The following is a 26,028-nucleotide window of genomic DNA, read 5'->3' as shown; positions in this document are numbered from 1 at the left end:
TTGATAGTCACACATATAAGTGTTTTGTAAATAATACTGTTCACTTCGCTATTCAGATCAACGCACTCCATTTGGGAATTATATTAACTTTTGTTAAAGGAAATTAGAAAAATAACCATTAACCATCCAAAGTGCTTGCAAAGAGGCCCCCATTATTAACTAAATACACGTTATTGAGAATATATCCCATAGAGACCAGTCAGAACAATCACGAGCTGGGCTTGTTGGATTAACAAGCCAAACGCAGGTAATTGAGTCACTTCTGGTTAATTCAAAGGAAACTGATTCTGGCTCCTCTGATATCTTGGTAATAGGAACTCTGTCAGAATATAGAGCAAGTCCATCTTCTGTATAGCAGAGGTAGCAAGTCAAATATATTTTACGTCCAATCCAATGGATATGGGAATTGGAATGTGCAACTCACTCTAAGTTTTCAGGTTCTAGTTATTCAGCTTTTTTGTCATTTTATGTTAGAGTAATAAAACTACAGAAAAGTAAAACCATTAGTATTTCATAGAAAAGTAACACAAAGACTAGAAAATAATTGATTTAGTAAAAACAAAACAGAAACACTGTCTCTGTCTTTAAAAAAAATTATGCAGCTAAGACTAAATACTTATTTACCACAACTTTCAGAGCAACAATTCTTTAAAAGAAATTCAACTGAGAATTAAATGTGTTATTTGCTTTTTTCTCCTCAAAGCAGTTATCTCTTAAGAGGTGGTTTTTTTTTCTCTCTCTCTATGTTATGATAAAGCACTTATAATTGAAAGGAAGGGTAAAAATAAAAAAGGAGAAAAAATTAAGGAAAGTAATTTCCAACCAATATATAAAATTTAACTTACAAATATCATATTCACGAGATTAAAATGATTTCCCCCCCAAATTCCCTTGTTCAGATCATAGGATAACATAGTGAACCTACAATTTCAATATAAAATGCAACAAAGAAGGAGGTTGATTATACCATCAATCGTATGTGCTAATTAGAGTGAATGAAAACTTGAAACTAGAGTCTGAAACATACACCACAACTTATTATGAAAAAAAATGAAGAAATGATTTATGATATGAAGAGAAGACTCAATTAGAAAAAGTATACTGTGATGCTTTAACAAAAGGGCAACGGGGATATTCTGTGTTTTGTTTTTAAAGATGTTAAAAATTAAGACTTGTTACATGAAAAGTAGAACAGTTGAGATAACACGATACCTGTCCAATTAAGTAGTCTACACATAAAACTAAGGAGCTGGGAAATGTACAAAATTTTGTAGTTCTTTCTAAAAGCAACATTTAAGAAATTGATTAATTTCTTAATATTCCAGTGGTGAAATATTTACTCAAGGAACTCTCTTTTTTTTCCCTTTCTTTTTCTCCTTAAGATTTAATTTGTCCTAGAAGCTCCTTTTTTCAAAACTTCTAGGAAGCTTTCTTAGGAATATTACATTAATCAGCTAGAGAAAAAGATTAACTTCATAGAAGTAGTAAAAGACTGTCTTAACATCAGATGACTGTCCAATGCCAAATGACATGGAAATACATTTCATACTCTAACAGTACTGAACCTTGAGTCCTGTTCAGTTTTAGTCTTTGTGTTAAAAAAAAAAAAAGTGCTCCAATATGCTGCTCTAATTGTAGTCTCTGGGTATTACTTATGAACTAGTTAAGCCTTTCATTACATAAGGCGACTTGAGAAATCTTTAAAGTGTTGCCCAACCAGATAAAGTGAGCAGTACAGATCTGACTTTCCTGAATCCAGCGACTTCTCTTCCTTGTCTTTTATCAAATTCTTCATTTGAAAACTAAAATTACTTGGAAACATACATTTAGTCACTTTATACAACTTAAGCAAGGCCTTGAGAGAAAATGTTTGTTTTTATTCATTCTCTTTTCATTATCCTTGCTGAAATTATATCTAGTTGCTTTTTTTTTTTTCTTGTGTATAAAGGTAGCATTTTGTTTGGATTTCATTTAGAAAAGCATTTTGGGAAATTTACAATGAAGGTTCAATCCAGAAATAATTTCTTACTTGGCAGTAAGTATATCAGATCAAATTTTGAAAGCTTCTGCCTGTCTCTTATCTTATATGTTTCTTTAAACACATAACTAAATCATGAAAACATGTATCTTATTTTAGTGAAAATAGCTAGAGATTAATTTAAGCAAAGAAATCAAAGATACTATCTTATTTTCACTGGCTCAAAGTTTATCTTTTTTACTTTTCTTTTATAAACTAGAGCTCCTTCAGTTTCAAACTATTAATTTAATAATTATTACCTTGTTTACAAGATAGTTATGTATGTGTTAATACCAATACCTTGTAATTATATATTTAAAAAACCCAATAGTTTTCTCGTGAGTTTTCTGCCCTGCCACAAATGTTTGGAGGCTTCTGTTAGGAAGTTTTGACGTGCATTTTTATCTTGAAGTTAACTCAAATGCAAACATAAACAGGAAGATCAGATGGAAATGGAGTTAAGTATGATTCATAAATCTATCAAGTAATTTACATGGCATACACATTTACTTAATAAAGAGAATGGTACTTTTGTTTTGTTTTGTTTTCCTTTTCCTAAAATGCAAAATATGAATTTGTCTCAGTTATCTGTGATGGCAAATACGTAAGTAAATATCCAGAGATAATAGCCACATGTAAGTCTTCAAATATATAAAAAGGCAACTCCTACCTCCATCTCCAGATCCTGATCCTGCATCTGGGGGAAAAAAAAGAAATAATTTGTTTTTGCTTAAAAATATATGCAAAATTTTTTTGCCTTTAAAAAAAATTCATATTTATCTTCTCTGTTAAGATGGTAATATATTGAAAAAAGCTAATATTTAATTAATGAAAAATACAGTCACATCAATTTAATTTCTATAACATAACTTATAAAATAAATTCCCTATTATTTTCATTCTTAAACTTCATGAAAAAAATATTATCTAGTTTTGGAATAATTCCTAGACTTGACTATGTTAAATTTCTCATTTTTACTTTAATCAAGATTAATTTGGTGTCATTAACAACAACAACCAAAAAAACTGAAAATAAGATACTTATAGTGATCGGTGAGATTTAGAAATTAAAGTCTAAGATGTGGCAAATAAACTTGTAAGTGAGGCTTATATTCTTGTGTAGTGTAAATACAAAGGGAAAAGCAGTTTAAAAATGAGTATCTTTTTATATAAATGCTAATATGTTTTTCAAATACCACAACTGTGGATGCCCATCTGCAACCCAAATTGTCCTTTGTTTTTGAAATCAACAGAAGATTGAGCTTAATTTTTGCCTTTGTGATTAAAATTGGCTACACCCTAGGTGATGCCCGTAGAAAAGACAATAACCTCTCTCGGCCCTTCTTTCTCCACTTCTCTCCCCTCCCTCCCACGTGATCACAACTCTGAGAGATGTCTATTTCTGGGAACTCAGTTTTCGGAAAGACTCAGTTTCCTAGTTGGAGTCAAGACCATTGAGCTTCCACCAGTTTCCACCTGTTAAGTGTAGACATCATCTTCCTTCTGCCTCCCCTCTTCCTCCCATGCTAAATACGTTTGGTTGTGTATTTTTAATGTTAACACTGAGACCTAACACTACTACTGGTATTCTTTGTCTGGTATGCCATCATTTTACATTGAAATCTCAACCAGGGCTCAAGACCTATCTATATCAAATGCCACTTCTACAAATTTGTGTTTGCTGTTTTAGACCAATTAAAATAAAACACTGCTACTTGTTTGCCTCCATGACACTTTATTGAGAGGTACTGCACAGGAAGAAGCATGATGTATGAAGATCTACAAGAGGCTGACCCATAGGGAAGAGTGGATGCTTCCCCAATAGTCGTCCTTGACATTTTGTTAGACGTGAGCATTGCCATGAAGGAGCAGTAGTTTAAATTGTCAGCCTTGGTGGAGACTCGTACTAACTAAATCCACTGGGTCTAACAATTTATCAAATCAGAATGTCAAGTCATTAACTGCTTATGTGACTAAGGAGCATGTCTTTGGGCCAGGATGGCCTTCTCTTAAAGGCAAGCTAGCTAAATTGGTAAAACAATTTATTATAAACACTTCTTAGTCAACACAGGCTCAAACAAGAATTTTAATCATATGATTTGACTGTCTGAAGATAACAGATTAAGAAAGGCTGACACATTCATCTCCATAATAGGAAAATAGTCCAGTCAACTGAAATTGAGTCGAAGTCACAGCACAATCACTTCTGGTTGGATGAGACTGTGCTTGATGGTCAGTGGTTGTCAAGTCTCCTTTTTGTAGCCTTTCACAGCTAGAATTGTAACTGACTTTATTTGAATTAATTTGAAAGCTTAATTCAGTATTACTTGTAAAATCACCAGAGGCTAATAACAGGTTGTACTATTATAGCATTAATATATTCAACCTGTGATTTAGTTGAAGGTGTAGTTTCTTATTCCTTTCCTACTAAGAATGTAAACTTCTTTAAATCAAGAACCATGTCTTGCTCAGCTCTCTATACTTACATGTACCTAAGAGGAAATACATAAAAGTTAATGGATTCCAGGCTGCAAATATACTCACTGGGTAACATAAGGAATGTTAGTCAGTCTTCTTAAGCTTATTGGTCCTCTGGTCAATGGGTATACTAGTGTCTATCTCCTTGGACTATTGTGAGGATAACTGCACAACAGCACATTTTAAACGCTTATCACTGTGTCTAGAACATAATAATTAAAGCTTTGAGTGAACATCTTGTCTATCCATCTATAGATTTTCTATTAAATACATACAGGTGGAGAAAATCAAGGAAAATATCAGTTGTATTTTGGTTTGTATTTCCCATGTAAGTTTCTAAAACTTCAAAGGGCATGGTCCTTAAGACAATTTGTTTGATTTGACCCAAATTAAGTAGCTAGGGAATAAAATGGGAATATAAAGGGGGGAAACAGCACTTAAGTCCATGGCAATGTTATAAAATAGTGATGGGAAGCTTTAATGGTTTCTCCACTAAAAAATGAATCATCTTGGCAAACCCAGAGACAGGTAGTTTACTAAAGCCTTATTTAGTGAGACAGAAACACCTAAGAAAAGAAGTCATGCTACCGTATCTGAATCTGGGCTCCTAGTCAATGCATTTCTTACAAGGCAAAAAAGTGAAATTGACAGTGAGACTGTTGAGCAGACTGCCCAATAGGAAACCATTTTCCAGACAAAAAACGGTTTGTAAGTTCAATGAAACATAAAAACCATAAAGTCATATCTTCTACTGCTTTTTATTCCTAGAGACCACAACTTGCCACCTCCACTCAGTGCCAAAGAGCATTAAAAAATAAATGGAGAATCTATGAAGAAAAGAACAAGAATCTCTTTTAGATCAAAAGTCAGCACTCCAATTTATTTACAGTCAGACCTGGTTAATCAGAATTACTTCCGTCCCTCCATCATTATTCAGATCAAAACCCTTTTAGATTTACAGGCCCATGGAAGATGCATTCAGCAAGACTGACTTACTAATTAAATCCCACGGATATCTAGGTCTGTGAATGAGCTAGGGATGGATTACTCAATTGTGATTAAATTTTCTACTTGGTTAAGTATTTTCATAGTAAAATCGACATATTAAGGCCTAGAATGGAAAGACTGAATGAATCAGAAGAATGTGACTGCATTTGCTGACAAGAACTTGAAAGTTGGCAAGTGAAAAAGAGAGATTTTGCTACCAAACATTGTTAACCACAACCATAACTGCGTGACTGTTTATTATAACTACTGCCCACTGATCCTTGTACTAGTCCTCCTCCTTTCCTACTGAGGGAGATGGTCCAATGACTCTCACGGGTGGCTCTTCCATTCATTACTTCTCACGTGTAGATGGCGCAGCAGTGATCCGTTTGCTGTAGCAAATAAACAAGAGGTGCACCAGCCCAAACTGCTCCCAGTCACCCTTGCGGGAAGGGCATTCACACTGGGAGGCAGAGAATCAAGCAGGAGCAAAGAGGGCTTAAAAACTAAAACCAAAACCCAAAAGCCTACATCACTGTCCGTGAAGAATGATACCTTTCTCTTCTGCTAATTCTTAGGAACTGCGGTAGTCTCCAGGATAACCTGGAATATTACCAACTACTAAACAATCAGTAGGTCTCAGATAATCTTTTGGAGAGTACGACCCTTTCCCTTTACTCACTTACCACCCTGCCCAGCCATCATACACATAATTTTTAATGTAATTCCCTCGAATAGAAATATTTATTATCTAAGAGGAAATTTTAGTAAAATAGACCTTCTCTGGCACTATTCTATAGTGCCGTTTTTGAAGAAAGTTCTTATTTTATATCACTATTGGTTTTTTCCTGAATATGCTTATATCATCCAATTCCTCAGAAATAATGACTTTCCAGAAAGACGCTTATTTGCCAGTAAGGACAACTATCAAGGGACACTAACGTTTCTTTAATATACATGATTTTAGTGGCTCAAGCCTAACCTGAGAACTCAGCTGCATTTTATAGCATTGCTGTATAAAGTGGGGCTTTATTCCTCTTGTTTTTTTTTATTTTTTTCTTCCTGTAATGCCATTCAGTTCTAACAACCATTGTACACAAAAATCCTGAAAAGCTAAAGAGCATATGGAGACACTCTTCCTTCTGTCTGTCCTTATAGTATTCTCGATACAATATAACTGTTGAGCTTTGTGGACTCCCAGGCTGAAAGGACAGACGTCATTAGAAGTCATGTCCATCACCGACAAACTTCAACATAATCTATTAAATGTTAAGAAGAGCATTTTGCAGAGCTGCTAAGGCTAGCCACATCTCACCTTCCCCATCCAAATCTGCAAACTGCCCTCCAGCAGACGATGCTATTATTCCAAACAAACAAAACAAGTTTTACTCATGCTTAGAAAGGTTTCTATATATCTAACACCTGAGCAGTCATACTAGAGTTCTAATTATAGTATTCAACTGTCTGCATTTCATTAAATAACATATGTATTAAAATCTACTGAGATCCTTATGGTAGATTTCTCTTCCTTCTAGAAGTGATTTGAAATGTAAAAATATATAGAATAAAAATAATTCATGCTTTGTACAAAAGAATAAGAGGCTTGTCTAGCCAATATATAGTCTGAATTATTTAATTGCAGATAACATAACAGGAAACATAGCAAGACAGGGTTCTTGGATTCAGAATCCATTCAGAAGGGTTCAGGGTGTCTTCAGGATCACATACATACCTGTGGCACAGGATCCCTCTGACACCACAAGTATCTCACTCTGCTGTTTGCACGCAGCCTGCCGCAGGTAACACTCATTCTGGTAGCTCTCCCCATTGGAGCCGCATACAGGCACATAGTCACTGTTGCACTGGGGAGCACACAGAGGTAAGCCTATGGTTAGTACAGGAGTCTTCATGCTCCTGACATCTTGGGCAGAAATCATCATTTACAGAAAAAAACACTTGTCTTCATATTTAGTGACCCCCATTGTCCCAATGTATACATTAAGTCTTTGACCTTGCAAGGGCATCATTCAAAGATATACAAAGCAATGTCAAGTAAGCCAACGTGGTCATTTGATTCAGATAGGGGGAAAAACAGCTTTGAAATTGATCAGGCAATTCCAACAAAGTGATAGGACAAGTAATAATAAAAAGATATAACAACAAATGTATCAATATTGTTTAATTTTTTTTCCTGATAGCCCATCTGGTGTGGTGGGAAAAATCAGGACATCCTGCAACATTTAAGCTATTCAAAATTAGGTAATGTCTATCTATGGAGCAGAAGTATATAGCTGAAATGCCACAGAGTTACTCCTTAGAATGTATTTTCCCTGTTGAATCTGAATCTTTACAAATTTATAAATATATGTATAAGACGTTTGGATTACTAATTAATTTTTTATATGTCTTTAGACCATTGGATCCTGATGCAGATACAGCGTAGAAAGAAACAAGAGACTATGAAATACAGGAAAAAAGTCAACAACTACTGAACTATATGTAAACTTGATTGACTATTCAAAAGTATGACTATTAATATATATTTCATAAAGAGAAAAGTTCATTTTGAAAACAACCTCATTACAAAATGTACACATTTTACAATGGAAATTAGGCAACCTACAAGGTATACTCATCATAATATAATCACACTCTAAGGCATTAGAGATACTTGGCTGTGTTCTATACCTGCTAATTAAAGCAGTGATGTGATTATCTCACGATTACAATGAGTGATGTGCTACATTGTTTAATTATAACAAATGTAATGATCAAGATGATTATTTATAAATACTCTCATGCCAGAGAAACAAAGTAAAGCAAATCACACATACACATGGATGTGAAAACACTTTTCTGTTTTCTACTTCTTATTAAAATATTTGGATTTTTGATGTACTACAAATTTATAACAGATGTAAAATAAACCAATGATTTACTGAGATGGCTAGGGCTTTAATATATATGATAATAAATCTAAAATTCTAACATAAGTTAAATCTAGCTCAAGGATTTACACAAAAATAGGAGCAAATTCTCAATATGGTTAAAATCTGATGACAAAAACCTGAGATTTATTTTCTTACTGTGCATTTTCTTAGAATATTTGTACTTTCTTCTTCCCAATCAACCATTTATCTCTTGCTCTTTACCGTTATGTAATAACGGCTTAACATCGTAACCATTTTTTAATGGTATAAGACAATGTTCCCTGAAATGAAAGTTTAATGAGTCTTACTTTGCATCTATTATTGAAAAACCTAAATATAATTTTTTACTAATAGTGATATATTATTCTCCCAATAGTAAATTCAAATTGTATGACACTCAGATTACAATCACTATAATTGCTAACAAGGTGATATAGATACTAACTCATATCTGTCTAGAAATTATTTAAGTATGATCAAAATGATTTAAATATTTTAAATATGAAACATTGTAAATATGATATATTTTAAAAATCTTCTTTATTACTACAATTTCTAATGTAGACATTCTGGAAGGTTCTATATAATAATTCCTTTCCACAGTGACACCTCCCAGACTCAGTCAATCTATATTATTATATTCTAAAAACTACTTTGATAGGAACATTTCACTCATAAGGATCTTTAATTTAACAGGCAATTCAAATTCACTTCTAACCAGGTGATACCTGTGTAAGGGCTGCCTTCCACAAGCTTTCCAAAATATTTATCTGAAAATTGACCTACATAAAATTGAACATCTTTATCATTACTGAAAAAAAGGCAATAGAAAAATGTCAGTAAAGAGTTGAATTTTCCAACAAGCAGTACTGAAGGGATACCCAATAAATGGAGGTGGTACTCATGTCAGAACAATGGCCAGGAGGCGGGTAGGTGGATAAATGCTTGATAAATGTGCTATCTTCAGGACCAGGGACAGGAGAATGTAGGGAGTATTTATGAGGACCCACTAACGCTACAATAGTATCTGAGAATATGGAAGAGAGACCGGAAAGAAGTGAACAGCTGGTAAAGTATTATAGTCAGTAGACTTACTGAGCCTTTCACTAGGCAGAAGAGAATCATATTAGTGTGAATGGCTGGGCTAGTTAACATCTCATGCTTGGGTCCTAGCATTCTTGTCCTGGGTTACCTTTAAATCTCCATCTCCAACCCTGGTTACAGTCAATACTTAGTGTGTAGATTATTGGGTCCACATTTTCTCCTCTCTAATCCCTAGAATTTCCCTCTCTATCCTTCTCATTTATTTCTGCAGATTACTCAGATGTAGTCAGTAGATGGGGAGTGAGGGGTGGGAAGTATTTATGATCTCTGTCAAGTGCTAGTACACAATGCTGATATGCATCTTAAAATATCGAATAAACTGATAAAGTGCTCATATGCCACTTCTGAGGGATGCAGTAAGCCAAATGTGAACAGTGCTAAAAACAGCACTGCCAAGTTCCATGCACAAGCCAAAAGGGAGATTTGTACAGAGTTGAAAAGAGCTTAACTGTAGATTATCAGCACGATGTTTTTGGCCCTTAGCACCATGACTTGCACTCATTAAAATGAATAACACACAGAGGAAGCATACTCTAAATCATTAAGGCTCAAGACTGGCAGTCTGGTCCTAGATTCTCCCGTTCCTCTCACTGCCTCGGTGTAAGACCTTGGATATATCCCTCAACAATGAGATATCTAACATGCTTATAGCTTAGTTTCCCCATTTAAATTGGTTAACTGGGGCATTTGGGAGGATTAACAGAGTCATGTTTTAAAACGGTTTGGAATACTCACTTATAAAAAGAAATAGAAATTATTTGCCTTTCATGATATGTATTTCAACTAGCAGAGTTACCATCTAACATCGACACTAAAGCATGCATGTCTAAAATTAGAAAAATAAAGGAAAATAGGGTAACCCTAAGTATAAAAGTAAGCTAACTACTATGTCAAAATATGCCAAGTTATTGGAAATAATTTTTTAGTGCTAATCGTGATACTGCTCAGTTTCAGATGGAGGGATAGATTCAGATGTTCAGTGACATGCTAAAGGCCACATAGTTGGCTGGTAAGAGAAAAATCAAGACTCGGGCCCAGATGGTTAAGCTCATAAATGTATGTGTTGTCCAAACTTCCTCTCCAGGGAAAAGTGATTCTGTTTTTATTCAGATGTTTTAAAAATCTAAAGTTTATTTTCCAAATATGTGTTTTTCAGTGAATGATTTTGTTCCAAAATGCCCACATTGCTTAAGAAAGCAGCAACGTGTCAATGAGTGGATTCAATGACTTGATGCTCTAAGATATATGGAATTCATTTTGTTACAAATGAACCAAAAATTTATGGGAGAAGTTTCTCATGTGATTTATTGCTTGTTTGGTTAATAAAGATTTCTTTTCACTGAGATTTCAGCATCTAGAAGTGATGCATAACTTATATTTTATATATTGTCGGCACCTTCCATGGAATCTGGCATGGAGAAGGCTCTCCACAGATGTTAAGTGAATTCTGTTATATTCCCAGTTGTCAAAGGCTTCGGAATAATGGCTTAGGATATGTCATGTTTCTCTTCCAAAAAAGAAAAAAGATAAAAATCCTGCATATGTCCCAATCTTTTGATCATTCCAGAGGTAACTTTTACTTCTCTGTGACTGTATTTCTCCATATGGAAAATTTTTATGATTTGAAAAGAGTGGGCAGGACTGTGACTGTGGCAACAGTGACTCTGCGTGACTTCTGAGACTAGATCATTAAAGGATACAGCTTCTACCTGGCTCTCTCTCTGTCTCTCTCTCTCTCTCTCTCTCTGGATGCTTGCCCTTGGAATCCAGCCACTGTGCTATGAGGAAGCCCAAGCCAGTTCAAACAGAGAGACCCACATGGAGAAGGACCCAGGTCCCCAGCTGATAGTCCAATACACTAGGGAGAGCCCCGAGAGAAGTACACACCAAGCCTTTTGAGTTCCCTCCGCTGCTCAGCTAATGCCAATGGGAGCAGGGATGAGCTGTCTCCATAAAGCCCTGTCCAACTTCAGATTCATGAGTTAAATAAATGTTCATTGTTTTGAGCCACTAAGTTCTGGGCAATTTGTTATGCAGTCCTAGTAACTGGAACAACTGCAGATCTAAAGCATGGCTTATTAAATTAAAATATTTCACATTCAAATTGAATGATACCTGAAAAACATAAGGCATCATCATATTTTGAAACTATAAAGTGATAACTGATCATTACATATTCATTGACATGACGAGTGCTATCTATGAATAGCTGCACATAGGTCTTATTTTCTTCTTTCTTCTTTCCTCTTTCCATCCATCCATACCTTCATCCATCGACTGTCTCTAAATTTTCATCCCCATAACTGATTTATCATAATGGGCAGCATACCATTTTGTATGCAGATAGAAAGGTAGAATGCATGAGGTTGCAGGCCATTTCTGGAACTCGTATCATCACCCAAGAATTAGCTGTACTACTTTTGATGTAAGAGTTGTCTACAAGAAGTTGGTGCTTTTGTTCTTGTGACTCATATTTTTATTTGCATGAATAATGTCCTAGAAAAAAGTGAGATTTGATGTCAAAGGACCTAGGTTCTTGCTTTAGGATCATCAATTAACAGTAAGTTATTTACATTTATGGGTTTTATTTTCCTCATCTGTAAAAGGAGGAGAAAATAATTATTTCACACAGTTGTGAAAAATAAATAAGATGATGTGTTTGAAGGGTAGATGTTTATTTTAAATCATTTAAGAGAGGTGAAGATAAATACTTGTTCACCTCAGTGCTCCAATAATAATCCAAATTTAAAAACATAGTTTATACACACATACACCTATTTCTCTTTGAAATTTATCTCTCTGCCAAGAAGACCATAGTTGCATCCCATTTTGAATATAAAAATTTGGGTTTGTACCTGAAAGCAGGAGAAACAGAGAGTAGATGAACTCAGCTAGTTTAGAATAGTATATAGGAAAACAGATTTTCAGGACATCTCCCTTTTCATCAGATACTGGGCAAAGAAAATCTCAAATTCATTGGAAAGTACTGAGTCAAGATACTCCTAACATAAAAATGTCTTATCTCTTAATTCTTTGCACAACTTGTACATTTTCTTTGAACTTGAAGTTAATTCAGCCACTCAATATTCCCAGTATGTGTAAACTCTAAAATTTTCCACTAGGGAAATGCTTATTTCCTTCTGACAGACTGACAACTATTGCAAAGCACAGACTAATAGCAATAGTAATCTAGTAGTACATTTCAAATGCTACAGGCATTAGGAAGCGGAAATTTACATTTTAGTTTCTTATTCAAATTTGCATTCATTGCCCTCCCCTAATCTATTCCATTCAACAATTATTTAAATTAATGACAAATGTAACTGGCTGACCAATGTATGAAAAAAATAAATATCTCTGTTGATAAAAGATTTACCAAAACCCTTTGTGGAAGCTGAAAACTGAACACAATTTCTTTAATAAGAAACTTATACATTTCCTTTCAGTAACATGCATTCATTTAGAGTTTTATGAACTCCTCTTTTTTTTCTCTGTTGGCAAAATCTTGTTATGATTATGGCTTTCCATTTGTGGAACATTTTCCTTGGTTCATTTTATACTGTTTGAGTTCACTTCTTATGTCTACCTGTGGTTATGAAAAGAAGACAAATTTGGGGGAATTACAAACTGAAAGGGGAAAAACATCCACAAAATCCTGGGGCTTTTTAATTAATGACTTAGCTAACTGTAATTTCCCTTTAGTTAGTGTTTGGGGGAAGTATGACTTAGAGAGTTTTTATGCTCTGTCTCTCTCGAGTTGCTCCTTGAAAGAACATAATTACATTGTTCAGTGTGGCTGGAGACCTTAGAAGGTGGTGTTGCATGCATATTAAATACGTATTAATGTTCCCAACACTAGACTATGGTCTAAGAAAGACTGAAGCATGGGCACAGCAATGCTTACCCACCAGGTGGTGGTGCACTTGACAAATACCAGTTGTTTATTGCTTTTCTTAGAAAGAAAAAATGATGTCCCAGAAGTTTTTAGCTTATCTATAAGCTATTCAAACTATATTTAAATGTGAATTCCCTTCTCTCTCTCACTGGGAGGTTGAATTCAATCTGAAATATTTAAATTTCACCAACAATTCTAAATATTACATACAGTTGGCCCTCCAAATCTGCGGGTTCCACATCCACAGATTCAACCAACTTTGAATAGAAAATATTCTAGGAAAACGATTCCAGAGAGTTCCAAAAAGCAAAATTTGAATTTGCCACTTACCAGCAACTATTTATATAGCATTTGCATTGTATTTACAACTGATTACATAGCATTTACATTGTATTATAAGTAATCTAGAGATGACAAAGTGTACAGGAGGATGTGCATGCATCTTATACAAACTTTACATAATCTTATATAAAGGGACTTGAGAATCTAGATTTGGGTATTCGTGGTGATCCTGAAACCATTTCCAATGGATGCTGAGAGACAGCTGTACCGTAACAAAGTTTAGACCTGTATTTGCGTTCTAATGTTTTATTCGTTTTATCTCCTTTCAAACTTTTTTTTTTTTAGTTTTGCTTATAGTCTTGGAAAAGTTTTCCCTGATCCCAGGAATATAGTTTCATTTATGCAAATATTTCCTGGTTGACCCTTATGTTATATTTCATGTGTATTTTAAAAAGTAATTCAATAACACTCAGAGGTGAATATAAGATATCAGTGCAGCATCTCTAATATTTGAATTACATAAATATATTGAGAGAAAAAAGGTTTATCATTTACATGGTAGAAAGCATTTGTTAGATGATGACTATAATAATGACATTGAGAGTTCCACCTTTAATAAATACTAATAATTTACTTTTGATGATACCACTGCTGCAATCTTTCTTTTAATTTTTATTTATTTTTTTAACATGAGGCAAAACACATCTTTCTCATGTTTATAAAATGACTTGTGGCTATTTGCACTCTTTCAGATTCCTGAGAGAGTCAGTTGTAAGTGACTGTGGTATCCATGAAAAGTTGACATATATTAATAAATGCCATGATTTCCGAACGAGCACGGTAGTTTTGAAGTCTCATTCATAAAGAGTTCATCTAAAAACTTAACCAGATTACCAGGATAATAAAACCCAAGACCATTAAAACAGAGCAATATGATCAAAAGATCAGAGCACCAATAGAAATAACCAAAGTAGAAATCCACACTTCTTATCTACCAATGATTTCGACTATTACCCCCAGTAGCTGACTTGTAAAATGCACATTAGAAGGGGCACAGAAACATAATTTTCCTTTGGCACACCAAAAGAACAACCTGAAGCACTCTACCTCCAGCGGCATTTATAACCATGGCATCTACACTTCTCCAAAAAGCGATGGTCTTTTTGACATCAGTTGGCTCTGCTGCCAGTACTTTTGTTTGTTGCCAGCTTTCCTTTTAGCTTGCACAGCTATAAATTGCCAAGTGATGGGCTGTAAAGGAAGATCTCTGCTTTGTAGTCTCATTAACGAATTGGAAGATGCAAACAGAACTCTTACCTTGAACTGACAGACGCAAGTCACAGTGTCTCCAATCCTTAAACATTCCCCGTCAAATTTACAGGTGTTGGTGTCACAGAGGAAGAGATCATTTTCTCTGTCATCATAGCCTCAAATTTAAAGAGAACACTCCAGTCATTTAAAAATTTTGAAGAATTGAACAACAACAACAACAAAGAAATATCTTGAAGCTTTAAAAGAATTGCCCTAAATTTTAATTCCGACAACCACCGCTGTACTGCAAGGTCATTCTTTACTGATACCCTAAAAAAAGTCTAATTAAATGATTAATATTTGTTTCTTTTTTTCACATTTCTTTTTTAGTCAACTGTCTTTTAATGCTCTTTTTTGATGATGCTGTTTTATTTTAGCTTGGGTTAATACTGGCAGTGGTGAATGAGGATTTAACACTGGTTTCTTAGCTTACTTATTTTTTCTCATTGAGTAGACTATAGTTTATGGCCCCCAAACTCTACATTTTAGAAAAGGGCTGATGATGGTCTCTGAATGCCATTTTACCATTGCTCCATCTTTACTCATTCTTTCGCTTTAAGGCCTGGAATAACCCCATATTTGGAATTTTTCCAGACAAAGAGGAAACAAAGCCCCAATAATAAAGATAAACAGGCACAGTGTTTTCTCTGATGGTCTGTCTGGCTCAAATGAAGATTGATCACCTCCAAGTTAACAGAGGTGGAGGGGGGTGAGTGCCAGGTTCTTGACAATCTGCCTGGAAAGCCAGTTTATTTTCTTTAGTTTTTGCAGATCCCTGTAAGATATCTGGCACCAATAAGTTTCTTGGTTGCCAACCCCAATTTCATATTTAAGTTAGTTGTTTCCTAAAACAGTACCATAGTTAGGGATGAAACAAACTAGTCATGTTGGGCTATAAAGCTATCAACATTTCAAACAATTGATTTTGCAGATTGCTTAATATTCCTATGATAAAGCACCTAAAAAGTGATTAGGCACCTGCAAAACGGAACTTAGTCTTTCTAAAATAACATACATGCAGACAGGAGCCACAAATAAGTTAAAGAAAACGTGTTGAGTTTCATAAAAATGCCGAATTTAGAAACTGCCAAAAACAGAACAAAGGCAATATATTGACCCCAGTCTAATAGGGTTGCAACGCTCAACTTGTCTTCAAAAAGCACAAACTACAATGATACATAATAATTTTCCTTGTGAAATTTACTTCACTAACTACCCAGGACTACATATTCTTTCATCCTGTAAGTTACAGTTGGTCATTTCCTCTTCTCCAAAGTTCCATACACTTCTGCTCACAAACATCCCTGAAAGCCACTTTATTCGGAGCTAGATTCAACTTCAGCAGAATCATATACACAGAGAATGAATAATTACATACACATTTGCCAAAACTAGAACAGACCAGACCTAGGAGACATACTTAGGCATGTTAATGGAGTTTAAAATGCCAATGAAATCATACCACAATCCCGCCCGGTACATTATACTACGGGCTATCACACTGAAATACGAAGCTAGCTCGGACGAGTGCAGCAACTTCCATCCTTGGGCCCTATTTAATTAGGAGGCTTCAGTAGAGCAAAGCCTGCCAAGCTCTCTCGTTCAGACTCTGAAGGGATCCGAGCAAGCAAGAAGCGCCTGACGCACTCCAAGGAAGCCTGCCCAGAAATGGAGGAGTCAGCGCCCAGTGGGGTCGGTTCCACCCTCTGCCCGCCTACGCGTGAGCCTGCCGGGCCTTGCTCTTGCCCACCCCGGCCTGGGAGATCGCCGCACGATTCTTTTCTCAACTTCCTTCCACCATCTAGGAGCTTGAGGAAGCAAGAGAAAGGCATCTCAGGGATGCAAAAACGACGTCTTTTGCAGCCAAGTAGAGGAAGGTGTGTGTGTGTGTGTGTGTGTGTGTGTGTGAGAGAGAGAGAGAGAGAGAGAGAGAGAGAGAGAGAGAGGGAGAGAGAGAGAGAAACTGTATCTCTTGAAACCGAAGCTCCTTTAGAATCTGTTTAACCTGGTCTTTAGTGCCAGACCAGTGCACCCTCTGTGGCACTGTTGCCAGGAATCAGTGTTTCCCCAGCAGTCATCATCTGATTTATTGCTTTCTTACTGGTTCTTTCTCATAAACTTATTTCTCGCTCGTTTTAGCCAGACTTTTTTCTTTAATGATAGAAAGGGTTCTGTTTTTGTTTCCCTAAGGATTGATGCTCTTTTCAGTGGATCCACAAGACCATCCCATGTAATATTTTTTAAAATCTTCACAGCTCCAGTTTAAGAGCAAGGATGCAAAGGTTCCTACACTTGCACTTTCTGTCCTCCCTAGGGCCCCCGTCCCCCTTCCACAGCAGCCTGAAACAGTTCTCTGTTCTCCTCCAGGTGGGTGGGGGGGGGGTTGGTGGTCTCAGGGGTTTGGGGCCGTTGGAGGCAAGGGGCTGGGGAGATGCACTAGGAAAGGCTGATTTGTACTGGAAACGCGCGTTTCCCCTGCGGGGTTAAGGGGTCCAGGGTTGGGGTTCTGGACTTACCAGAGCAGTTCCAGCCGGTGGGCGTTTGGCAGTCACTTAAGGAGGTAGGGAAAGCTGCAAGCTTCACCGGGCGGGCTACGATAAGTAGCATCACCGGCAGCAGCAGCAGCCAGCAAAAGCCCTCGCAAAGTGTCCAGCTGCTGCACTGCCGCGGGGACTCCCACAGCACCATGACTAGTTCGCGCAACTCTGCAGCAGCAAACGGCTTCCGAAGAACACAAGATCTCGGGGGCCAGACAGCGGGCTACTGAGCATCCCGCGGACGGTGGCAGCAGAAGCGGCGGCGGTGGTCGTGGCACCTAACGAGGAAGCAGCAGCCAAACCCGCGCATGATCTCCGGAGTTTCAGCAACATCCAGTGACCCGACTCAGCCTCGGGAGCGAGAGGGTCTTCCTCTGAGAAGCCGCGCGGAAGACGCGGGAAGCTGCTGCCATAAGCAGAGGGCTCTGGCAAGCTAGGGCAGCAAGAGGAGACCGGACTCCGGAGAGCAGAGGACAGGAGCCCAAGGAGGCTGGATGGAGGGAGAGTCAAAGGGCCCCGCAGCCCAGCAGCCGCCTCTCGCGCTCTGCCGCCCGCATCCCTCTGGCGTTTGGGAAGCAGCAGGTCCTTAGCCCGCCCGGGATCACGTGGGAAGAAGCAGCCGAGCGCTGATTGGCGGAGCGGGATGCAGGTCCCGAGAGGGAGGGGTCGGCGAGGAGGTGCAAGGAGGAGACGACGGCGGATGCCACAGATGGGCTCGCTCACCAGGCACTGGCCCGAGTGGGGCTAGGCCGAGATGGCTCAAATGAGAAGCGCGAGCCTCAGGACGGACGACTCCCAGACCTTTAAACACCACCTGCCCTTTCACTTTCCGCCCCAGGGCGCCCCCTACCCAGAGCTGGTCCTATCTAGCGCCCCTCTTTGGTGCGTGACCCCCGGCTGCGACCGCCAGCCACGGCTGGGTGGCGTCTCTCGGAGCTGGAGCTGGTGAGGGCGGAGGTGGCCGAGGAGCGGTCGCAGCAGGGCGGAGAGGGGAGAGCGGGCACGGAGGAGAGGGCGTCCTGCTGGCGCCCTGCGCTCCAGCGTGCGGGAGCGCGCCGCCTGGCTGTAACGGGATACGGGCTGGGAATGTTGCCGCGGAGAGCCCACGGACGTTTCTCTAGGGACTAGCAGGAAGCAGGAGAGGGTGAGAGGCGGTGGTGTGAGAACAGCTCTGGCTGGCCTGGAAGCAGCAGCAGTTCCCACAGGAGCCTGCGAACCTGAGGCAGCTCGCCCAGCTGGCTCAGCCAGCCTTCCAGGCTCTCTCCGCTTCCTTCTCTCCCAGTCTCTCTCTCCTCCCCTGCCTGGCACCCCTACAGCCCCGACCCAGCCCGAGGAGACGAAGGTTTGAAGCCCTCTCCCTTGCACGCTAGTCCCTCTCCAGCCGGGAGCCTATTTGCGTGGCTGTCTGAAAGGTGCGGGCAAATGTGTTTCGAAGGTCAGGTTTAGTCGGGACAAGTCAGAGCGAGGAAGGGAAGGCTCCTCTGCACCAGCCACGGTGGGTTGCCGGGCGCACCCGCCCGGAAGCGGCGTCCGAGGAGAGCCGCTCCCTTGGGCAGCGCGGGTAGTGGCCTTGGGCGCTTTACGCAGGTCTCTGCTGGATCTCCAGGAACCTGGGCGAGACGAGAAGGTCTAACTCCGCAAGTCTCGCGCTCTGCGCCTTTCCTTTTCGGCTCCAGCCAGCGCCCGGCAAGCCGCATAGTGGGATCGGCCTTCCGTCTGCTGCATTCTTCACGCAGTTAGACACTCTTTAGCCTAATGGTGTTTTAGTCCCTAGTAATGGGACCCAGAGCTTCTCAGGACACGGAGAAGAGCATCTTTCTCTTGTGACCCGGGTCGTTATTGCAGTGTTTTGGATGAGTTTTCTTTTTTGTGTGTGATTATTCAGTATTTTCTATTCTGTGTGATTGCTCAGTGATTCAGGATTTTTTCCCCCTTCTTTTTCCTTACCCTCCCTTCTCTCTCTCTTCCTCTCATCCTTCCTCCCTTCTTTCCTTCATCTTTCTCTCTTTTCCTTTCTTTCTCTTTCTTCCATTTCAAGAGTCCTCATCTCTCTCTCTCTCTCTCTCTCTCTCTCTCTCTCTCTCTCTCGCTTCTTTTTAAATCTTGCCTTTCTCCCTTCACTGTGTCTCCTGAATTTAGAAGAGCATTATATGATAGCATCTCAGGCCATTAGGGTCCATTCCCAATCACTTAAAAGAGGCACCAATACACTTTGCAAACAGGGGCTATCTGTCCTTTGCAGACACGACCAGAAAAACAAATTGTACCCGAGCTATCCTTCTAAGTACTTTAACCTCCAACCTCCTCCCACTTCCTTGCTTTTTAACTTCTCCCTTGAGAGGTGTGATCGTGCAGCACCTCAGTACCTCAAAGAAATCTCTTTTTTTTTTTTTCTGTGTGAAACCCATCCCTTTATCTTACATCTCCGCCTCCGCCCCGAGATTCCACCCCCCCCACCCCGCCCACTTCCAAAGATTTCTAAATCTCTGAAATCTCAGTGTCTCTCGCTCCTGGCAATTAAGCAGCAGATCCAAGCATTCTAGTCGGTGGCATCTCGCTCCTCACCGACGAAGACTCCATTAAAACAGATCAATTTGACTAGACGTTGGAGGCATCAGAAAATCGGCTTCTAGACAGCGCAGCTAAATTCTTTAAGGAAACAGAATGCCCATTAGATAGAGCTGCCAGACGATATTGCAAAAACAAGGAATCAGAGATGTCTTTCTGCCGCACTCTCTCAGCAGCGAGGGCAACATAAATACACGCTTAATGTAGATCAAGATTTAACAACTCCGGAGTTCAAAGTGAGGACATGTCATTTTCCATAGCAAGGCTGGGGTGGTAACTAATCAGGCTTACGAAAGTAAGCCATGCTTGGAACTAAAGGCAAAGTCCTTAAAAGTGTTTACACAGGAATTATGATAATGAAACAGGACCTGCTAGGGTATCAGTGCTTGGCTACAGAAGTAGAATTTTACGGAACCTCTTAGCCAAGTAAAACTGTTATTGAATTCTCTGCTAAGTAAATTTTTGGCATGCTTTCTAATAATATGTACTCTTCCTAAGACATTTCACCCAAAGTAACTTAAAACTCCAAAGGAGTTAATTACTGGTTGTGACTGGTTAACGAATGCTGTAGCTTCCACAGAGGTTCTTTAAATTATTAAACAGTTTGAAGCAAAGCCTTTCCAGTAGGAATGCTGTGATTTTGTTCCGCTTACTTTGTACTCAGTGTTACAGTGCCACCAAGAAACAAATTCTGAAACTGGCAAGCACCACCAAGTGGCAGAAGAACATCATTCACTGAACAGAGCATCATATTATTGAATACATAAATAAAAATATATGCATTATTTAGCCTCGTCATTAGTACCAAGGAAGTAGACGGGCCTTAATTTTTATGGCAATGAAGATTAGATTAGTGATTGGATTAGTGCTTCAGCTTTCCCCCCAGCAGAGTCAAATCTGTTTACTTATTAGAATTGAATTTAAAACTAGCTCTATGAATTGTACTTTGCATTGTGTATTATATGATTACTAGTAATATAATTCAATCATATCATGAATTTATAAAATCTCTTATTTGAAAATACTGCACAATATTTGCTTTCAATATCCTGAGCTAAATCAGTTTATTTGTGGCATACACGCTCTAGAATTGACTTAGAAGGGATAAAGTCAAGTTGTCATATTTTTAGGTAGAAATAGCACATAAGATTTTTTCCAGAAAAGATTTTTTTTTTAAAGTTGTTTTCCCCACATGGAAAGGACATCATTAAGAAGTATGAGATTGCTCAGAGCTTGAATGGGGGAGGGAGAACTTATTCCAGAACAAGAATAATTTAAGATAAATATTCAGCTTTTATTGATAATTTATTAACATAAAATACATCTATTATCAGTAAGTAATAAATGTATTGAACATTAAGTGTTTAATTTGTAGATCAAGCACTATTGACAATGTTTCAGAGACGTCAACTTCATTCCTGGTTGATTTTTTTAACTGAGAATAATTAAATTTGCTATTTTTCCTCTTTGCTACAATTAGTTAATTATACATAAATAATGAGCAGTAATTCAAATAAATAATTTTATAATGTAAATCTTTCTCTATGCCTTGTAGATTCTTGTACCTTGATTATTTTTGATAGTTTATGATTAGATTTGTAATTTCAGCACTGGTGAAATAATTTATTTCCTCTTAGGGCAGTGGACCTGGGAAATTGAAAAAATACTGATACGATGTCCTCAGTCCAAGACTTGAAATCTCTGGATGTGAGGCAGAGACACTGGTACAGATTTCTGAAGTTTCCCTGGTGATTGTAATGCATAGCCTTTGTTAATAACCACTGCCAGCCAGAAAGGGAATCAGTGGGCCTTTCCTTGTTATCCAAATATCCAAGTTTCAGCAGGTTAAAGAATGATTTTTTTCACTTAAAATAAACATCTCACAAAAGCTGTTCCTTGATTAAGATATTTAACCAAAGAAATACGCAGCAGTTAATGTTTGCCACTAGTTTGCAAAAAACCCCAAAGAGCAACAACAGAAAAACCAAAACTGAATTGAAAAGAGCTAGATATAAAAAGCAGTAGGCGCTTCAGTACAATTTGGTGTCCTTTGTTTACAAATTCATCACAGTGTTCAGTTGCTATTTAATTTAATCATATCCTTATCTTAGGATTTAGTTTAATACTTTTTGCCAAATCATTATGAAACTTTCTTTGTCTTTTTTTCTTTTTTGCAGTCAGAACCAGAAGTTTGAATCAGTTTGGGATGAAACTGCGTCTCATGTCTGCCTGGCTATCTGTGGCCTCTACTGAACTAAACAAGAAGTGGACTCCATCCTGGCTTTGTGAAAAGAATTAGTAATAGGAGTTCTTCCAATTTGTATTATTAGTATCATTTCTCCATTATCTGTGACATTGAATTGCTTTTTGTTCTGGCTTTTTTTCCCCCCTCAAATTACTTGTTAGTGACAGAGCAGGTCACTCAAGAACTAATGTTCTCAACCCTTTTGCTGCTTCTTTTATTCAGGTCTTTCTCCCCTGCCTCACCCCTAAAAAAGGGAAAAAAATGGAGGGACAAAGTTTCTGTCATATAATAAATTTGAGAACACTTCATATAGACCTCACTCAGCTCACTTGTAGCTTCACAATTCGTATTTGCATATTAAAGGCTCTGAGCAGCCCTGCAGGAAAATCAGACCAAAATACATCAAATAAAGCTAAATACTTGTTTAACTTCATTGAACTCAGATTTTTCCAATATTATTTGATCATGGAATCCCTTTTAGCAAAGAAAAACACTACAATAAACCATGGCAACGGTTTTCCACGTATGACACCATTAGTTTAGAGGAATGAGGCTTTTTGAAATTTGTGTCAGCATGTTAGATGAGAAGGATGATCATCCCCTCTGACTTCTCTTTTCACAGAAACAGCAGTAAAGCCAGCTCACAGTAGGGTAAATATTCCTCAGCCGTGTCTTCTGATGTGACAGGGAAAGCCCTGTCATAAACATTTTGGGAAGATGATTAAAATGTCAGCCCCATCACCTTACAACCTTTAAAAAATTTCCTCAATTTTGTCTCATACAGACTCACAATTAGATGCTCTTAAAATCCTTAGCAGTGATTGTTAACATAGACTCTGATACAGATTGTGTCTGATAACACTACTTTCTGAAAAGCTGTATCTTACATTGTTGAACACGCTAAAAATGTTTAAATAGAAATTTTCACAAGATTTTAAAGAGAATTTAATTGACTTCTTTACACCTCTATACTTATCTCTTTGCTTTGCAGCAAAAATCTGGACACTTAGCCACTCACTGACAAGGCAAGGCCACGTGACCAGGGCCAGGCATCTGTGCATTCATGAGTTGGAGTCTTTGCCCTGACACCTAGGAGCTGAGTGTCCATGGGCAAGTTATATATACGATTTGCCTTCCATATTTAAATAATTAGTCAAGTAATATTGAATTTCAAAGATCTTTAATTTAGCTCAGAGACATCATTCTTTGTCCATGTATATGCCCCAAGGATGTAACAAAATGCTTTATGTATAGTCGACATTCAACAGTTGATGCTAAATTAAATTAAAATGCTAACGTTAATCACATTAATCAACACATTCCAGAAGGGGTGCACCAGAAAATGTAGTGAAATCTCTTTGTAATAGCCTGGAAGTTCTGGGTAGACCTTCTTTTGTTAGGTAATACTTGCTTTGGATTGAAACAGCTAACACTGAGAAGGTGATGTTTAGAACACATAAGGGAGCACTTCAGCAACGGACAGTCGTGTTCAACTCCTTCTTCTGCCTAGGTGTTCTCTAAGGAGTGGTCCTTAGTCTCAGTGCCTCACGTGGGCAGCATTTTACTCATGGTCTCAGCCTGTAATTGTGCTTTTATTTTTTGCCACCTTTGTATTTCCCACTGCTTCAAGTTAGGAAATCAACCATCTAATTCATTAGACCATAAAACAAATGAAAACTGTCTTGATGTGAAATTGAGGGTTTTCAAGTGATACAAGCAAAGAAAGAGGAAGGGAAGCAGCAGGTGATATTTGGGGGCCCCTCTCACACACACTATATATATATTTGTGTGTATATATATATAAGCATATATGTACATGTATATAATGTGTATGTGTATATATATTTGTACACGTGTAAACATCTACATGTGATGGACAATTCAAACCATGAAGAAGAGATTATATAGACTCATCCTGCCTTTCTAGCTTCCAGATCTCCTTATTTCACAAAGGTAACTGCTACCACTAGACTTTTAAAACCCTTCTAGATTTGTTCGGGCATATATTCTCTCTCTCTCTCTCACACACACACATCAAATATATAGAGTCTCATTTTAAAATGGGCTACAAAAAAGAGAATATCATACAAAAGTAAGTCACATAATTTTTTTTTGGTTCCCAGTACATATAAAAGTTGTGTTTACACTATGTTGATATCTATTAAGTGTGTAATAACATTGTGTCTTAAAAAAGCAATGTGCATAGTTTAATTTAAAAACAGTTTATTGCTAAAAAATGCTAACCATCATCTGAGCCTTCAGCAAGTCTTAATCTTTTTGCAATAGTAACATCAAAGATCACAGAACACAATAACAAGTATAATAATAGTGAAAAAGTAAGAAATATTGCGAGAATTACCAAAATGTGACACAGAGACGGGAAGTGAGCAAATGCTGTTGGAAAAATGGCTCCTATACACTTGCCACAAACCTTCAATTTGTAAAAAACACAATGTCTGTGAAGTAATAAAACAAACAACAGTAAAGTGAGGTATGCTTGTTTAAATAATTTTTGATACATTTATATGTGTGCGCATGTGTGTATCCTTTTGATTTACAAAATAAATTCTTACCATATACACTGTTCTATTTCTTGCTTTATTCACTTAATAAACACAAGGAGAGCTACTTCATTTCGCTGGGTAGAAGTTCACGTTGGATGTATCATAATTTATTCAGTCTATTATTTATGGACACTTATTTTATTTGCTAATTAAAATTAATGCAGCAGTGATGTATGATACACTGTCTTTTTAACAAGGATATCTATCCCATCCCCCCCGTAAAGGGATTAAAAGGCCACAGTGACAGCATAACTATGCTTTACGTGGAAATACTGAGGTAGCTAGCAAACAAAGGCTTACATTTTGGTTCCTAACTCCTCTCAGTGAGGAATGCATTTAACCTGAGTACAATATTGGAAATATTAGAAGAATCTTTCAAATTTAATTCTGATATTCTTGCACACAAACATTGTAGTTAGAGAATAATTTCTTACAAGCTGATTTTCTCCAATTGCTACCATAGTACATAATGATTCTGCTAAAATCTAATGCAATATTAGTTAACTGTATTATAAAATCCAATGTAATGTGGGTTGGTCTTGAACTCTTTCCAAGGGAGTTTAATTATCTCATACAAAGATAGTTGCATCTGTTAGATGTACAAAGAACAGTGTTTAACATGACACATTAGTGTAGACAGAGTGACTTAGCTTTTTCCTCTCACATAGCTGAATCTTTTCTTTTCTGAGTTATAGAAACTTTAAAACGGTACTTTTCTTCCCACATAGACACTTGGTTATGGATTAGCGATCACACTTTGGGCAGCTTTGGGATGATGGCCTGGACTCTAAACGTCAGTTGGAATCTGATTTAAGTTCCGGCTCTGATCCTTGAAGCCATGTTAGCCTCTGCTTACTGATCCTTTTTATATCTTCCTCATATATGTAACTGGACAGTTACAATATGAGGAATAGATGAGATCTGTTATCTGCAAGCTTCTCTGTAATAGGACAGGCATTATTTGCTACTTGCTGAAGTGTGTGCAAAGCAAAGGAAATTTATATGATTTGTTCTTTGCTGCTGAAGTCAGAATCAGAAACCATGAAAATTACTGGTGACATCTCAGCTCCAACATTTTGGATTGAGAAATTACTCCTAATTGAAGAGGGGG

At 37.8% G+C, this 26,028-nt stretch overlaps 1 protein-coding gene across 1 annotated transcript in view; it reads right to left on the bottom strand.

Moving 5' to 3' along the window:
- The window catches only part of TMEFF2 (transmembrane protein with EGF like and two follistatin like domains 2), a 221,561-nt gene extending 202,675 nt beyond the window's left edge, over positions 1–18,886 (bottom strand). The window contains exons 1-4 of the mRNA XM_006207290.4: positions 17,520–18,886; positions 15,010–15,119; positions 7,214–7,343; positions 2,688–2,714 (exon numbers count right to left, since the gene is read on the bottom strand). Coding sequence (XP_006207352.1) covers positions 2,688–2,714; positions 7,214–7,343; positions 15,010–15,119; positions 17,520–17,691 — 439 coding nt within the window. The 5' untranslated portion in view covers positions 17,692–18,886. The remainder of the gene's footprint in view (positions 1–2,687; positions 2,715–7,213; positions 7,344–15,009; positions 15,120–17,519) is intronic.
- Between the last annotated feature and the right edge of the window lie 7,142 nt (positions 18,887–26,028).

This window comes from Vicugna pacos, chromosome 5 (assembly GCF_048564905.1).
Source record: "Vicugna pacos chromosome 5, VicPac4, whole genome shotgun sequence".
NCBI classification, from domain to species: Eukaryota; Metazoa; Chordata; class Mammalia; order Artiodactyla; family Camelidae; genus Vicugna; species Vicugna pacos.
The sequence above is the reverse complement of the archived record's forward strand: the minus strand, read 5'-3'. Positions and strand labels throughout refer to the sequence as shown.